The sequence below is a fragment of the Pelodiscus sinensis genome, chromosome 1 (assembly GCF_049634645.1).
Source record: "Pelodiscus sinensis isolate JC-2024 chromosome 1, ASM4963464v1, whole genome shotgun sequence".
Taxonomy (NCBI): Eukaryota; Metazoa; Chordata; order Testudines; family Trionychidae; genus Pelodiscus; species Pelodiscus sinensis.
Window position 1 is genome coordinate 106,194,215 of NC_134711.1, and position 16,528 is coordinate 106,210,742.

The 16,528-nt window shown below is 46.3% G+C and overlaps 2 protein-coding genes and 1 long non-coding RNA gene across 7 annotated transcripts in view; 2 read left to right on the forward strand and 1 right to left on the reverse strand.

The window, feature by feature from the left end:
• Positions 1 to 15,849, reverse strand: part of ETFBKMT (electron transfer flavoprotein subunit beta lysine methyltransferase) — a 47,142-nt gene extending 31,293 nt beyond the window's left edge. For both annotated transcript variants that reach the window (XM_075940544.1, XM_075940553.1), the window contains exon 1: positions 15,710 to 15,849. The gene's annotated coding sequence lies outside the window, so the exon portion shown is untranslated. The remainder of the gene's footprint in view (positions 1 to 15,709) is intronic.
• LOC142826604 (uncharacterized) lies at positions 10 to 10,847 on the forward strand. Its single transcript, XR_012900834.1, has 3 exons — positions 10 to 111; positions 1,929 to 2,054; positions 10,579 to 10,847. It is a non-coding gene; the product is annotated as an uncharacterized LOC142826604 (long non-coding RNA).
• A 106-nt stretch (positions 15,850 to 15,955) lies between the features above and the next one.
• Positions 15,956 to 16,528, forward strand: part of DENND5B (DENN domain containing 5B) — a 189,130-nt gene continuing 188,557 nt past the window's right edge. For 2 of the 4 annotated variants that reach the window (XM_075940572.1, XM_075940579.1), the window contains exon 1: positions 15,958 to 16,431. In XM_075940572.1, coding sequence (XP_075796687.1) covers positions 16,320 to 16,431 — 112 coding nt within the window. In that variant the 5' untranslated portion in view covers positions 15,958 to 16,319. Of the gene's footprint in view, positions 16,432 to 16,528 lie in introns of all 4 variants that reach the window. The other 2 variants (XM_075940597.1, XM_075940587.1) reach the window with 2 other exon arrangements.

Sequence of the window (16,528 nt, forward strand, 5' to 3'; positions counted from 1 at the left end):
TGCAACAAAATCTTGTGCCAAGTAGGACACATGGCCAGAAAGGGTTAAACAATCCCAGGCCAAATGATGGGAAGTCAACTTGTAGAGGCATGTGAGAAAAGCATGTAAATGGTAATTAAGGCTGTTCAGTGCTAGTTAGGCTAGAACTTTGAAATGCAAATCTAATTTGTTAGAAATTAGAGGTAATACTAGTCATAATGTTTACTTATATCTTAGAGATGCTAACCATGTAAACAGACAGTTCCTGTCTATCACTGTATCTAGTGATTCAGAGATCAAAAGGGAATATTAACATTTAGATGAATCATCTGTGAAAGAAAATCATTGTCTCTTTCAAGTTTGTGATAAACCGCTTAATGCTAATTGCCATCATGTTTGGAAGACAGAAGGTTACATCAAAAGCCTGTTGTGTTCTCCTATGCCAAGAGGCTATTGCAACTGTATAAAGCCTCTTTGGACAGGATCCTTTTTCATCTCATACCTTCTTGGCTGCTCGTGGGGAAAGCTGCAAGCCATAAAGGATGAGATCCTGGTATCCTTATAATGAAATAGACTTAATAACCGCTCGTAAGTTGCCACATGAGTGGCCCTCTTTCATATCAGTGGGCTGCACAATTGTCATAACCAGGATCATTTCCCGGGAGAAGATAGTTTTGCTAACTGCACTTGTGTACCTAGAATTTCTGGTGTGTACTGATTGAACCATAGCAGCACTGTGGATTCAAAGGGAGCATATGGCTCTCAGAGTCAGTGTTGTGTGAAATCAGCATGCACCTCGCTTCTGGTGTCCTTGCTTTACCTGAGCAGCGGCAGCCTGTGACTATAGGCCAACTCGGCCATCGCCTAGGGCACTGCCTTCAACGGAGCGCCCGATGATGATGTCATTCCATTGACAGCTGTGCAGGCGGGGGTGCCTATCGTGCATTCTGCCTGGGGCGCCAGCTGCCGCAGCCTGCCTCAGGCCACTCCTGTACCTGGGTATGACTTTGGTAATACTGGTAGGAAAAAACCCTATGTGGATGGAAACCAGTGGAATCTAGCAATCTTGCACATGGGCAACAGTAAACAAAATGTCTCTCAGGCTGCATGCGGCCCGTAGACCACAGGTTGCCCACCACTGATGTATCTGGACCTCAAGAATTGAACTTGTGTCTGTATGTTTATTGATTTTTTTTCAACAACACTCTCTCTTTTCTAATACATTTTAGTCTAATTAATAAGAATTAGCTGTTGGGACAAAGTCTGAAATATTCATTGACCTGGGAAGTAATGAGTCTGATCCTTAGGGACTGGTAGAACTTTATCTGACTGGGTACAGTAAGAAAACTGCATAGTTTGGATTTCTGATTAACTAGGAAGGCAATATCAAAGCTGGTTTGGGAAATATAAATATTGGTTTAACCACCAGCTTTGAGGATTGGCCATCCCATTTCTTGTGGTGCACCCTAATTTTGGAGTTGGAAAATCAACAGAGGGGGCCATGGGCGGTATGATAACTGGCTTCCCTGGTACCTTGGTTATCACACCAGCATATTATACCTGCCACTACACACTGCCCACCCAACTCCAAAATTATTTCCCACTGATCAGTAGTTGTCAGGCATTACAAACCATCTAGAGTGCAATCACTACTGACTTGTCGATGCATCTTGATTCTGGTATCTCTGCACTGGAGGGCTGCGTGCACAGATCTAGAAATGTGATCTTTCACATGCAGATGTTCTGCAGCCACTGTTTGTTGTCCTAAACTTGCACTACCTGCATCCCACCAGTAGGAGTTCATTTCTCAGGTCCAGAAACTCTCTTCTGCCATTTGTAGTTTCTCATGAAAACAAAATTCCAGATTCCTGTTCTATCTGAGTATGTCTATCAATACTTTCTCCTTGAAGATAGCTTCATCCTCTTCATTTTGGTCCTCATTGTTGCAGCACTTCCAGAAACTCTGCACACACAGAAGAATCATGCTTCCTGTATCTGCAACATGCACAAGAACATGTGCATGAGATCTGTGGACTTCATGCTTCTGCCACAGATGGCCAACACACACATGCCATGTGAGTATGTGAGGGTTTTAAAAAAAATGTAGAGAAAATGTGTGATGTGGAACATTCTGGGAACTCTACTACTAACTCTCAGAAATACCTGGATGAATCATCACAAAACACTACAAAAATGTCCTAAAAGGCACGCTGTGCTGGTTGGTGGTGGCATGTGGCATACACAGATGCCAGCACTCATGAGTATGCGCAGCACTCATGCAGACAGCCAAGTATGCATGAGCTGAGTGATATACTCACTTTGGTAGCTATATGCTGCTGTACTGACAATCCAACTCTGAAATCAGGGCATGATTTAATTAATCCAGTACAGAAAGTGGAATGCAGTTTGAATTGCAACTGACAGTACATTAGGAGAACACTAACCAGCAGGTATTTCCAGGCTATTCCCCTATGGAATAAGAGTGGCTAGCCTGATGGATGTTAAATAATCATGCTGCTGGCCAACACACCATAGCTCTGATAGCAAGAGAAAGGGAAGTTGTGGTTTGTCTTGAAGTATGTTTTCAGGAAGGATTCGATGATATCCTTAAATTCTTGGGTGAACTGTGGTGTGGGGTCGTCTTTGAGTTCTCTGTAGAAAGTGGTGTCAGAGAGTTGTCAGTTGGCCTCATTAACACAGGAATCACAATCCCATTCCAAGGAACTTTCCACTTGATTTCCAAGATACACAAACAAGAGAACCCAGGCTGACTCATCAGACCTTGCCAGCCACCACAGCACTCTTACGGAGCGAATATCATTCAAGACTCAAACAAACAAACAAACAAAAACAGCACACCACACACCAATCCTCAAACCACTCAGTGCACAAAGATTCAGCCTCTTCCAGGATACAACTGACTTCCTCCAGAAATTCCACACAACTTAATAACGTCCCTCAGAACACCATCCTTGCACCAAGGATGACACTTCCCTATTCACTAACAATATACCAACTTCCCTACACCTCTACAATGATGACATCTCTGCCTGCATCAAATATCTATTAGACAATGGACAACACTCTGATATCCCCTCCAAACACATCACCAAAGTCATCCATTTCATCCTTACCCAGAGCAATTTTACATTAAAATACATATACTTTGCCCAAACCATGGGAAGAAACTAGGGATGTAAGAGTTTAAACACTTAACTGGTTAACCGGATGCTTATTGGTTCCTGTTACCATTTAAACTCTGCTAGGAAGTATGGGTGGGCAGTCGGGAGCCTGTGGAGCCTGTGACAACTGAGAGCCCACAACACAGAGACTGTGGCAGCCAGTAGCCTATGGGGCCAATGGCAGCAGCTGGGATCCCATATCTTGGAGTCTGCAGGGCCGGTGGTGGCAGCCAGGATCTCAGAACATGCAGGGTTACTGGTGGCAGCCAGGATCATGGCAGCAGCCCAGAGCTGGTGAGGCCAACAGCAATCGACATTCCACAGCCCAGAGCTCTCAGAGCCAGTGGCGGTGGCAGCAACGCAAACCCATAGATGGTGAAGCCAACAGCAGATGGGATCCTGCAGCCTGTGGGACCAGCAGTGACCCAGAGTGGAGCCTGTGGTACCAGCAACAGCTGGGATCCCAAGGAGTCCACTTAACCATGTAACTGATAGAATTTCCATCAGTGACATGATTAATGTTGTTAAACATTTTTTACATCCCTAGAACAGACAAGGTTTCTAGGATGACTCCCCAGTAGGCCAAAGTCTTCATCATAGAATCATAGGACTGGAAGAGACTTCAGGAGGTCATCGAGTCCAGCCCCCTGCCGAAGGCAAGACCAACCCCAACTAAATCAACCCAGCCAGGGCTTTGTCAAGCCGAGACTTAAAAACCTCTATGGATGGAGATTCCACCACCTCCCTAGGTAACCCATTCCAGTGCTTCACCACCCTCCTAATGAAATAGTTTTTTCCTAATATCCAACCTAGACCTCCCCCACTGTAACTTGAGACCATTGCTCCTTGTTCTGCTATCCGTCACTACTGTGAACAGCCTTTCTCCATCCTCTTTGGAACCTCCCTTCAGGAAGCTGAAGGCTACTATCAAATCCCCCCTCACTCTTCTCTTCTGCAGACTAAATAAATCCAAATCCCTTAGGGTATGTCTACACTACCCTCCTAGTTCGAACTAGGAGGGTAATGTAGGCATACCGCACTTGCAAATGAAGCCCGGGATTTGAATTTCCCGGGCTTCATTTGCATAAGCCGGGCGCCGCCATTTTTAAATCCCGGCTCGTTCGAACCCCGTGCTGCGCAGCTACACGCGGCACGGACTAGGTAGTTCGGACTAGGCTTCCTAGTCCGAACTACCGTTACTCCTCATTCCACAAGGAGTAACGGTAGTTCGGACTAGGAAGCCTAGTCCGAACTACCTAGTCTGTGCCGTGTGTAGCCGCGCGGCACGGGGCTCGAACGAGCCGGGATTTAAAAATGGCGGTGCCCGGCTTATGCAAATGAAGCCCGGAAAATTCAAATCCCGGGCTTCATTTGCAAGTGCGGTATGCCTACATTACCCTCCTAAGTTCGAACTAGGAGGGTAGTGTAGACATACCCTCAGTCTCTCCTCATAGGTCATGTGCTCCAGCTCCCTAATCATTTTGGTTGCCCTCCGCTGGACCCTCTCCAATGGGTCCACATCCTTTCTATAGTGGGGGGGCCCAGAACTGGACACAATACTCAAGATGTGGCCTCACCATGGCTGAATAAAGGGGAATAATCACTTCTCTAGATCTGTTGGCAGTGCTCCTCCTAATGCAACCTAATGCAACCATTAGCCTTCTTGACTGCAAGGACACACTGTTGACTCATATCCAGCTTCTCATCCACTGTAATCCCCAGGTCCTTTTCTGCAGAACTGCTATTTAGCCAGTCGGACCCCACCTTTAACAATGCTTGGGACTCTTCTGTCCCAAGTGCAGGACTTTACTCTTGTCCTTGTGGAACCTCATCAGATTCTTTTGACCCAATCCTCTAATGTGTCTAGGTCACTCTGGACCCTATCCCTGCCCTCCAGCGTATCTACCTCTCCCCCTAGCTTAGTGTCATCTGCAAACTTACTGAGGGTGCAATCCATCCCCTCATCCAGGTCATTAATAAAGATGTTGAACAAAACCGGTCCAAAAACAGATTCTTGGGGCACTCTGCTAGAAACCGACCACTAACGTGACATTGAGCCGTGGATCACTACCCGTTGGGCCCAACAGTCTAGCCAGCTTTCTATCCATCTTACAGTCCATTTATCTAATCCATACTCCCTTAACTTGCTGGCAAGAATACTGCGGGAGAACGTATCAAAAGCTTTGCTAAAGTCAAGGTATATCAAATCCACTGACTTTCCGTTATCCACAGAGCCAGTTACCTCATCATAGAAGCTAATCAGATGGATCAGGCATGACTTGCCCTTCATGAATCCATGTTGACTATTCCTGATCACTTTCCCCTCTTCAAAGTGCTTCAAAATGGAAAAATGCACCACAAAACCAATTTTATGCCTGAGATACATTGATATGTTCATACTCTGAACAGGCAACCAAAACTTCCTCAGATTTTCATCACAACTTCAACAACCACCACTCTCCGTCAAATTCTCCTTAGAACACTCCCACATGGGCATCAGGTTCCTGAACACCACAATCATCTTCAACAATGGTACGCTACCAACAGTTGTACAAGAAACCCTCAGATCACAATACCTACCTCCACGGATCCAATAAGTAAACTCCCCTCCTCCCCCCGCCACCATGCACCAAGAAATGTGTAAGCCAGGTACTCAGATGAGACAGAATATACTCCAAGGAGAAAGGGATACACACCTTAACACACTTAAACCACATTCACTGAACAAGGACACTCCCCAGAGAAGTAAATCGCATTATATAATGGGTTACCCAAATACCCCAAGAGAACCTCCTTTAATATGTTAAAACACACACACACACACACATAACCTCTGACCCTAATCGTCACCTACCAGCCCATACTGGAACACATATGGTATCTAATGGAACATTTACCACACATACTCAGTGGGGACATATCTCCAGAGAAAGCTTTCCTGAACTTTCTATTCTAGCATTCAAACAGTCCTCTAACCTCACCAAACTCATCATCACAAGCAAGCTCCTGACAGACCAGGACACACTCAAAAGCACAACTCAAAGCACCACCAAACAATGCCATAACAACAAATACAAAATCTCCATCTCTCTACTGCAATGATGAGCCATACTCCTATAAGATACCTTTCAAGTTCCATGACTCCTACACATGCCTATCACTAGAGCCACAGGATGGTTTGGGGCAGCCACCCCAGGTCCTGCACTTTCATGGAGCCCAACAGCGGCCGTGTCAACCATCCTATGGAAAGGACCTAGATTACCTGGAAGTGTAGCATAGGGCAGCAACAGGGATTGCCCAGCCCCGCACTCACGGCAGTGACAGGAGCCAGAGCAGCCCTGGCAGCCTGCTCCACCTTACCACCCTCTCCAGCCCACTGTGCTCCACTTCTCAGCAGCAGTGGGAAGCAGCTTGCCCTGGCTCTATGGCGTTCTACTTCCTGCCACAGAGGAGAAGCAGAGCACAGCGGGTGGGGAGAGGGTGTAGCAGAGCAGGCTGCCAGGCTGCTCCAGCTCCTGCTGGTACAGTAAGTGCGAAGAGAATGGATGATCTCTGCTTCTGCCTCCCACCAGGCCCCTGGTAATCCTCCATCTTACATCACACATGGGAAGGGACAGAGTAGGGGAAGGAAGGGATGTGGTGGGGGCAGGACTTGGGAGAAGGAGGTGGAGGATGTAGAGGTGGGGAGCCAGGGCCTGCAGTGCGGGTGGAGGTGCGCCTGGGTGTTTGCCCCAGCTCCCTCTAGGGACAGCCCTGGCTATCACAATTAGGGATGTAAAACTCCGGTCATTTGAAGAAGTGGGTTGTGCCCACGAAAGCTCATGATACCATCTACATGTTTTGTTAGTCTATAAAGTGCTACCAGACTATTTATTATTTTTAAGTTTATCCTTTTATTTAGTTAACCAGTTAAACATGTTTAACCAATTAAATGGGAACAGATGGGGGGGGGGAGGGAGGAGTGGGGAGGAGCGGGCTCCAGGCCCCTTCCTCCCAGTTAACTGTAACCGGTAAGCATCAAGCGGTAAGGTTAACTTGTTAACCATTCACGTCCCTAATCACAATGTGGTGTACATCATTCTGTGCATTAAATACCCCAACAATAGCTAGGTGGATAAAACCTGACATACAATCAGTATACTCTCAGATGACATCACAAAAGAAAAGTATAAAAGACAAAAAAAAAGCCCTATCGGTGAACAACATGAGGACTACCAAGTCAGATAGAGTGATCATCCTCCATGGAAACTTTCACAACACCTTCAAAAGAGTTTATACTCACACACACAAAAAATTATTTTAAAGACTGAGAATTTATGTCTTTTTACAACCATCTGTAACCCACTAATTTTCCACCCAACTTCTTTTGTCCTATGACTGCAGAGGTGTTAAAGGCCACTTGACTTTGAATGCTCACTTACAAAAGTAAAGCTCCTGATACCATTTACATGTTGTGTTAGTCTTTAAGGTGCTACTAGTCCATTTGTTGTTGTTTACGTTTTTCCTGTTACAGATGAACTCTGCTACCCTTTTGAAGCTTTTGCACTTAAAATATGTGAGAGACAAGTTAGGTAAGGTAATATGTTTTATTGGATCAGCTTCTGTTGGTGAGAGAGACAAAGCTTCAGTCTTACATGGAACTCTTCTTCAGGTCTTACACTATGTGTTAATTGCCTATGCTGAACAACCTGAGACAGGCTGAGTGCTTTCCCTAGATCTGAAGATCTAGATAGAGACTAGGTGTTGAGGTTTCATACCAACAGAAGCTGATCCAATAAAAGCTATTACCTCATCCACCTTGTATCTCTAATATCCTGGAACCAACACAGCTGCAACAATTCTGCAAATAGCTGTGACAATAGAGTCAGAATAGGATCTAGGAGCTCCAGAAATCTTTAATCTCCCATGATTATCTCTAGGTTTATAACAGGGTTGTGAACATGGGTTCACCAATTATGAAACACAGAATAAAAAATGGCCTTCTGCCATTTTATTAAAAATATCATGTTGAATATTCATTCCAGTAAGTTGTTCAGAACTTTCATTCATCTCATTTTTGTGTATTTGCTATAGATTGTGGGATTCCTTAGCAAACCTCTTGTGCTTTTGTAACTGGGCTGTGTTGTATTGTAATGTAGCTGTCTTGCACTTCTCACTGAAATTGAAGTGTACCAGTGGGAAGCCTAATCACATTTTAGTTCAATTTGCATTAAGACAGAAGGCACTGAGGTGCCTTAGCTTAGGTCAGGAGAACTCCTGTGTGACTCACTGACTTATTTGCTGCATGCTTCTTCCACTAAATTCAGTGTATGCAGGATTGAAATCTTCTTTGGGGATAGCTATACAGAAAGCTTAGCTATACATGAAAACTGGAATGAATTATTCCTTTGGAAAAAAAATAAATAAGAGGAGTTATCTATATTGAGTGGCCAAATTGTGTTAAACTTGAGTTTGGCCACAGCCAAATATAAACAGTCAGCACTTAAGTTTGGCGAAGAATACTCAATCACTTTGATAGTGCGGATACAACTCTACTCTATGACCTCGATCAGCAAAAATATACAGGTATTTGTTCCTGTGCCACAAGATGTCTGAGACTTTACTGCTTTGGATCTTTCCTGATTCTATGACAATGCTACACATGTCCTGAGGCCTTGATGTCAGAGATGTAAATGGTTATCTGTTTCCATACACTCATATGCTAGAAATATGCCATGGCAGTATGCTGCTAACAGAAAACACATGAGGGGTATGTCTACATGGCAGGCTTCTTGCACAAGAACTGTTTTGCGCAAGAACTCTTGCGCAAAAGGTCTTGCGCAAGAACTCTTGCGCAAAAGGTCTTGCGCAAGAGCACATCCACACTGCCATGTGCTTTTGCGCAAGAGATGTGCTTTTGCACAAGAGTGTCCATGGCAGTGTGGACGCTCTCTTGCGCAAGAAAGCTTTGATGGCCATTTTAGCCATAGAAGTTTCTTGCACAGGGAACTCCTGTTGCCCATCCACATTGCCTTCTTGCGCAAGAGGGCTTATTCCTCGTGGGGAGAGGAATAACTCTTGTGCAAGAAACCCTCTTCTGATGCTTTACTGTAAATTTACTTGCACAAGAACATGCGTGCAATGTAGACACTCTGCAAGTTTTTGTGCAAGAACGGCCATTTCCAATCTATTATTTTCTAAAAGTGAATTTGCTTCATGCACTTTGCCAGCTCTGCTTCTCTTGCTATTTAATTTGTCTCTTCACACTTTTGCCTTTGTATTTTTCTGCTTCATCCTCCTCTCTGTGCCTAAAATAATCTCAGTCCTCGAATCCCTCCTTAAAAACACCCCACTCTTTTCAACTACCTCGCCTGTCAACTCCTACACTAGTGTGATTTATTTCATTTTCTTATTGTCAAATCTAAAAATCTGTTATTTCAACCTTTATGCACATTTATTTGCATCTTATTTTCTGTTAGTGTTGTCCCTCCATTTCTTCCCTTATGGCACTATCTAAATATTTAGATATAAATAATAAAGATTTTCAATGGAAAAAAAATCAGTGTGGCCTTCGTAGACGTTGAAATTTCTATACAGGAAATTTTGGACCAATGTGAGAAATTCAAGACTAGTATATCATTGGGAACAGGTGTCGTTCATTGAAGAATTCTGAGGCAAATTTAAGTGTGAGACAGTAAAGTCAGTCACTGACAAATATGTGCAATATATCCTTACAACAGAACATTATTTAAACCTTTCTCTGAAGCATTGGCCACTGGCAGAAGTAGGATGCAGGGACTGATAGAGCAACAGTCTAATTCGTTATGGCAAAACCTAAGAGGAAAAACTGAAAAGCAGTGTTAACATTTGACCCAATTTAAAATGACAGATTCTGAAAAGTAAGACTTTCTGTGAGATTAAGGAAAGTGCAAGTAATGAAAGCAAAAAACAGTAACAACTTGAAACTGCTGAGGCTTGTCCATTGCTAGCAGAAAACACAACTAACTAGCGAAACTAAACCTGTTCAGCCAAAATCTTCCCTTCTGATTTTCCACGAATGAGATAAGACACAGTTGTCACTACAAGGATGTGGATTAGGTGGGGGATGGTTCCATATTCTTTCCTAGGCTTGGTTCTCAATTGCCTTTCCTGCTTGTGTAGTCATTTATGCCCATGCAAAGTGGGGGTAAAATGCGACTAGTGATTTGATCATGTGGCACAGCCACTGTGCAAAGGAATAAATGACAACACATAGTGCAAGGCAATGGAGAGCCAGGCAGAGGGAAGAATACACAACAGAAAAGCTGGGCATAAAAAAAGCTCTTATCCCAAGATCTAAGGAAAAGCATCTGAGTTTAATTAGTGCTCTGCAAATTGCTAGCTGTTCTTTTTATGCTTTCTACTGTTTCTCATCAAAGATCTTTTTTAAAAAATTCAGACGCCTGTTAGGAGCCAGGTAAAGAACCAGGAGTAAATGATGCAAGAAAGCAACTTGCTGTGGTTAAACTAGACCAGCCTGGAGGGCAAGACTCAGACCGGATAAGAATAAATTACAAGGCAGAATTTGGACAAGAAAAATCCTGACCTGGGGGCTATATCACTACTGGTTAGTTCCCAGGAGCTTGACCCAGTGAAGAGCTTGTGAGGCAGACAGGTCTGCCAGGGTTATGAAGGATGAATTGAGTGATTTTGGTCGGAATGATGCTAGACCTGGGGATTCCTCTTTATTAAAAGAAGAAATGAAAACAGGAGTGAAACTCAGAAGGAAGTACCTGACTCTTCTATTGGTTATGTTGGAACTGTACCAGGGGTGGCCAACCTGTGGCTCCAGAGCCACATGCGGCTATTCGGAAGTTAATATGCGGCTCCTTGCATAGGTACCAAATCCAGGGCTGGAGCTACAGGTGCCAACTTTCCACTGGACAGAAGGGTGCTCACAGTTTGACCCCCAGCTCTGCCATAGGCCCTTTCCCCCTAGTATCCTGCCACTTCCCACCCTCTCCACTGAGCCTGTCATACCTATGCTTCCTCTCTCCAGTGTGTCCCACTGAGAAAGAGCTGATCATAGAGGGCAGGAGGAAAAGGAGAAGGTGGCACAAATGGGTGAGGCTGCCCGTGGGTGAGATGTGTTGAGAGTGGTGGTGGGGAGATGATCAGGGCTGGTGATGTATATTACTATTGCTCTTTGGCAATGCACATTGGTAAATTCTGGCTCCTTCTCAGGCTTAGGTTGGCCACCCCTGAACTATATGTACAACAGTGGGAGAAGTGCTGTGAAGGAGAGCGGACCCTAAAGGTAGATCAAGAGGAGTAAATGGTGACAGAAACCTGTATTTGTCAAGAGAACGGGGTTCTTGGATACTTAGGCTACATCTACACTGGCATGATTTTGCACAAGAACTCTTTTGTAGAAGAGTTCTTGTGCAAAAACTCTTCCAGAAGAGAGTGTCTACACTGGCATGTGCCTTTGCACAAGAGATGTGCTTTTGCGCAAGAGCATCCTTGCCAGTGTAGATGCTCTCTTGCGCAAGAGAGCTCTGATGGCCATTTTAACCATAGGGCTTTCTTGTGCAAGAAATTCATGTTGCCTGTCTACACTGGCCTCTTGCGCAAGAACAGTTGCTCAAGAGAGCTTATTCCTGAGCGAGAGCATCATAGTTCTTGTGCAAGAAGCACTGATTTCACACATTAGAACATCAGTGTTCTTGCACAAGAACTCGCAGCCAGTGTAGACAGGCAGCAAGTTTTGGTGCAAAAGCGGCTGCTTTTGTGCAAGATCATACCAATGTAGACACAGCCTAATTACAGTTACATTTTTTAAAGGTTCTGTTTTATTCCTGGTTTAAAAAGTTAGAGCTTTTATTCATATAATTGAAATGTCTCCGTATATGCATGGTGTATTTGAATAAAAACGATTGCTCTGTGTAGGAGCTGGCTAAATCACAGTAATATATAATTGCCTCTTATGTAAGTGAGAAGTCATAACTGAAACGGTAAAGTTTGAGTGCTTCTTCTGGAGAGGACCTGATGCACATAGCTTTAAATATTTTGTGTGTACCTCTTTCCAACTATGTTATATCACACATTCATCTCCAGCAGAGAAGCCTGCACCCAAAGAACAAGAGAGTATTATCTTCATATAAGCCAGTTTCATTTGAATGGGAGTTAGGGCCTGAGTGAACTCTAGGCATGTGATCCAGAGCTGAATGGTCAAACAGAAGTAAGTTAATAAACAAGCCAAATTATGTAAAGTAGCCTAGCTGTGGGTGAGATGTAGGGAAAATAAAAAACCCACTCAGATGGTCCTACTTAGAACTGGCAGCAAGCCTACTAAACTCCATGCTGCAGTCAGAGAAATTACAAGCACATTAACAGATTTTTTTTTCCTGTTTACAGAAAAAAAAAGTAGCTTTAAAAGCAAAAAAGAGCAATCTGGAATACCCACCATTGAGATGTAATTTGGCACTGGGAGCATATGTAACTTGTGGTCACTAAGGCCAATGTGATTAGGGACGGCTTACAAAAACATTACAGAGCAGAAGCTTCAGAGGGGTAGCCGAGTTAGTCTGTAACAGGAAAAACTTAAAAAAACAACCAAATAGTCTAGTAGCACCTTAAAGACTAACAAAACATGTAGATGGTATCAGGAGCTTTTGTGGGCAAAACCCAATCTTCTTATTACAGAGCAGGAAAGTCTGCCTTTCTCCATTTCTCCCTCTGCATATGGCTCTGGTGCAATCCAGACTTGCAATACTAAGTCCAGTTTAAGATACTTCATTGTCAGAGAGAGACTGACTGCTAAACTCAAGAGAGTTCAGAGAAAAACTTAGCTAATTACAGGCCCTCCTCATTATAAGTCCGAGATCATTCCAAAACACTTGGACTTACAGCAAAACAACTTAAAGCAGGGAATTTTTTTTCCTGTGGCTGACTTCCATTTAAGCAAATTGTGGGGAGTGTTTCACATGATTCATAGCCCGGAATGGGAGGACCTATAACACATCAGTTCCCACAAACGTCAGTGACTTCAGTGTGGAATGGATGTACACTGGGGCAACTTATAGTGGGGACACCCTGTATTAGATGGCTGGAGGAGATGATTTACAAGGAAAGATTAACATCTCTCAATGTTAATAGCTTTGCTAAGAGAAAATGGACTCTATAACTTTCAATTATTTATTGACTACAAACACCAAGATAGAAGAATATTTATGATGGTACAAGGACTATGAGTAATAATGGAATTGAATGAAAAAAACAAAGGTAAAGCTTTATGTTAAGTATTGGGAGAAACTTCCTTAGAAACAGACTGATTAGATGATGGAATAGTTGCCTAAGGCACATGGTGGAAGCCCAACATTTGGGATATTTTAAATTTCACACAATAAAACTCTAGAAAATATAGTATAGGAAGCAGTCCTGCAAGGATAAAGAGGATATACTACTTCAGTGGGTATTTTCCACCGCTAATGTGTTTGAATTTGAGAGTCCATCATCCAAAGTAAGTTAGCCAAACAAATGACCTTTCCAACATTTCAGCCATCATGTGATATTAAAACAAGGGGATTAAGGAAATGGGGAAAAAAACAGACCAAACTCATTCCTGAAACACATCAGAATGGCCATAAGCCTCACTGCTTTCACAGCCAAATATTAAACGTCTTCATTCTCACTCTTCTGCAATAACAACCCGAACAATGAAAACAAACCATAAGATTCCCTTCATTCAGATTCCAAAGGCAGATGCTCTGCTCTTGCAATTTGATGTACAGGCAGTCCCCAACTTACGCGGATCCGACTTATGTCGGATCCGCACTTACGAACGGGGCTTTCTCGCCCCGGAGGTCAAGGTAGCGGATTGCTACCTGCGAGCTCCGGGGCGAGAAAGCCCCGTTCGTAAGCTGCTCCGGTGCCCCTGGTCTGCTGGAGACCGTCTCCAGCAGACCAGGGGCACCGGGCGGGTTCCCGCACTTCTGAGGCTTTGCAAAGCCTCAGAAGCGCGGGAACCCACCCGCTGCTGCCGCTTGAGTCCCGGTGCCTGTGGTCTGCTGGGGACGGTCCCCAGCAGACCACAGGCACCGGGACTGAAGCCGCAGCCGCGGGGGGGAGGGTCCCGCGCCTCTGAGACTTTGCCAGAGCAAAGCCTCAGAGGCGCGGCACCCCGCTGCTGCTCTGCTCCCCGTGTCCCTGGTCTGCTGGGGGGGGGGCGCAGATAGTGTGCCCCCCCCAGCAGACCAGGCTTTTGTTTTGGACCCTGGAGCAGAGCAGCTGGGGCGCTGCGGATTGGTCCTGCAGCACCCGCTCTGGGCACTACTGGACCAACCCGGCAGCACCCCAGCTGCTCTGCCCCAGGTCCTGATTCAGCCGCTGCTGGTCAGTTTCAGCAGTGGCTGAATCAGGACGCCTGGGGCAGAGCAGCTGGGGTGCTGCTGGGTTGGTCCAGTAGCGCCGAGGAGCGGTGCTACTGGAGCAACCCAGCAGCACCCCAGCTGCTCTGCCCCAGGCGTCCCCAAGTCAGCCGCTGCTGAAACTGACCAGCGCTGACTACAGGAAGCCCGAGGCAGAGTTGCTCTGCCCCAGGCTTCCTGGAATCAGCGCTCATCAGTTTCAGCAGCAGCTGACTTGGGGAAGCTTGGGGTTCTTACGTTGAATCTGTATGTAAGTCAGAACTGGCGGTCAGTTTCAGCAGCGGCTGAATCTGGACGCCAGTTCCGACTTACATACAGATTCAACTTAAGAACAAACCTACAGTCCCTATCTTGTATGTAACCCGGGGACTGCCTGTAGTTATGTTGAAGTCCACAGACCTAAGTGATTGAAATGGGGTTAAGAGCTATTGCTATGCCTTGTTTCCAGTCCCACGCATTCAAAAACGAGCCAGGATTTTTTTAAAAACTAAAATCCTGGCCTTCTGAAGTCAATAGGTCTATGTCTACACTGGCGGGTTCTTACACCAGAAATATGCTAAATGAGGAAAAACTTGCTGCCTGTGTACACTGGCCACGTGTTCTTGTGCAGGTAAACTGACATTCTAACGTATGAAATCAGGGCTTCTTGCACCAGAACTCTGACAGTCCCACTCAGGAATAAGTCCTTTTGCGCAACTGTTCTTGCGCAAGAGGCCAGTGTAGACAGGCAACATGAATTTCTTGCGCAAGAAGCCCCTATGGTTAAAATGGCCATCAGAGTTTTCTTGTGCAAGAGAGCATCTACACTGGCAGGGATGCTCTTGTGCAACAGCACATCTCTTTCACAAAAGCACATGCCAGTGTAGACGCTCTCTTCTGTACGAGTTCTTGCACAAGAAGCTGCCAGTGTAGATGTAGCCCAACCCTTACGCTCTAAAATCAGTTAGGTGCTTTTAAAAATGTTACCCAAGCTCTCATTTGGCTGAATGGGACAGCTGGAACTGAGCGCACACGCGCTGGCTGCAGTGGTTCCTAGGGCTGTTTCCCCTCCCAGGAGATCTTGCCACAGGGCTTTTCTAAAATAAAAGCCGAGACAGTGACATACAATCCGTGAACTGTCAGTTTCGGCTTTGAGTCACACAAACCATGCTTCGCCTTTACCTCTCTAGGGACTGCTGCGGAGTCCTGCTGGGAGAGATCACTGCCCCTTAGGACCGCGCTTGCTAACCCGGAGCTGCTCGTTGTGCAAAAGTTCAGTAGGCTCTGACCACACTGTATCGTACTAGGAGGAAAGGACTGAGTGCAGCCGGACTGAAAGCGCCCCACCCCCCCCTCGCAGTGATTTAAATGTCCCGCGGGGGGGTGGGGCAGCAGCAGCGCTGGGCCCGCCCCTTCCTCTTGCTGTGACTGGTTGCTGCTGTAGGGAGGGCGCTCAGCCCAGCCGGCGCTGCCCCACCCCCCCTCACTTAGCTGACAGCGGCTGGGGGGCATTGCCTTTGCCACTGCCTGGGCGCTCCGTGCAGGCGGCGCACGAGCCCTTCGCTGTGCTCTCGCGCCCGGCGGGCTTCTGCAGGAGCGCGAGCCGCGGCTCGGAAGGGAGCGAGGCCGGGAGAGCGGCGCGAGCTGCGGTTGCCCCCCGAGACCCCGCTGGGGATGGAGACGCCGCTGCTGTGACCCAGCGGCCGGAGCGCGAGAGCCCGGCCCCGCGCGCCGGGGCTTGGAGCGGAGCAGGGCGGCGGCGGCGGCGGCGGCGGCGGCTGCAGCAGGAGGGATGAGCGGGAGCGCTGCCCCCGGGCCCGGCTCGGCGCCCTGCCGCTTCGCGCATTACTTCGTGCTGTGCGGCACCGACGCGGACAGCGGGCTGGAGCCCGACGAGCTGTCCGGTAAGTGTGGGGCGAGGGGGAGGCCGCCGGCAGGTGCCCAGGCTGCATTTCGCTGCCCTGCAGCCCCTTTCTCTGCACCCCCACAGCCCCTGCCGGC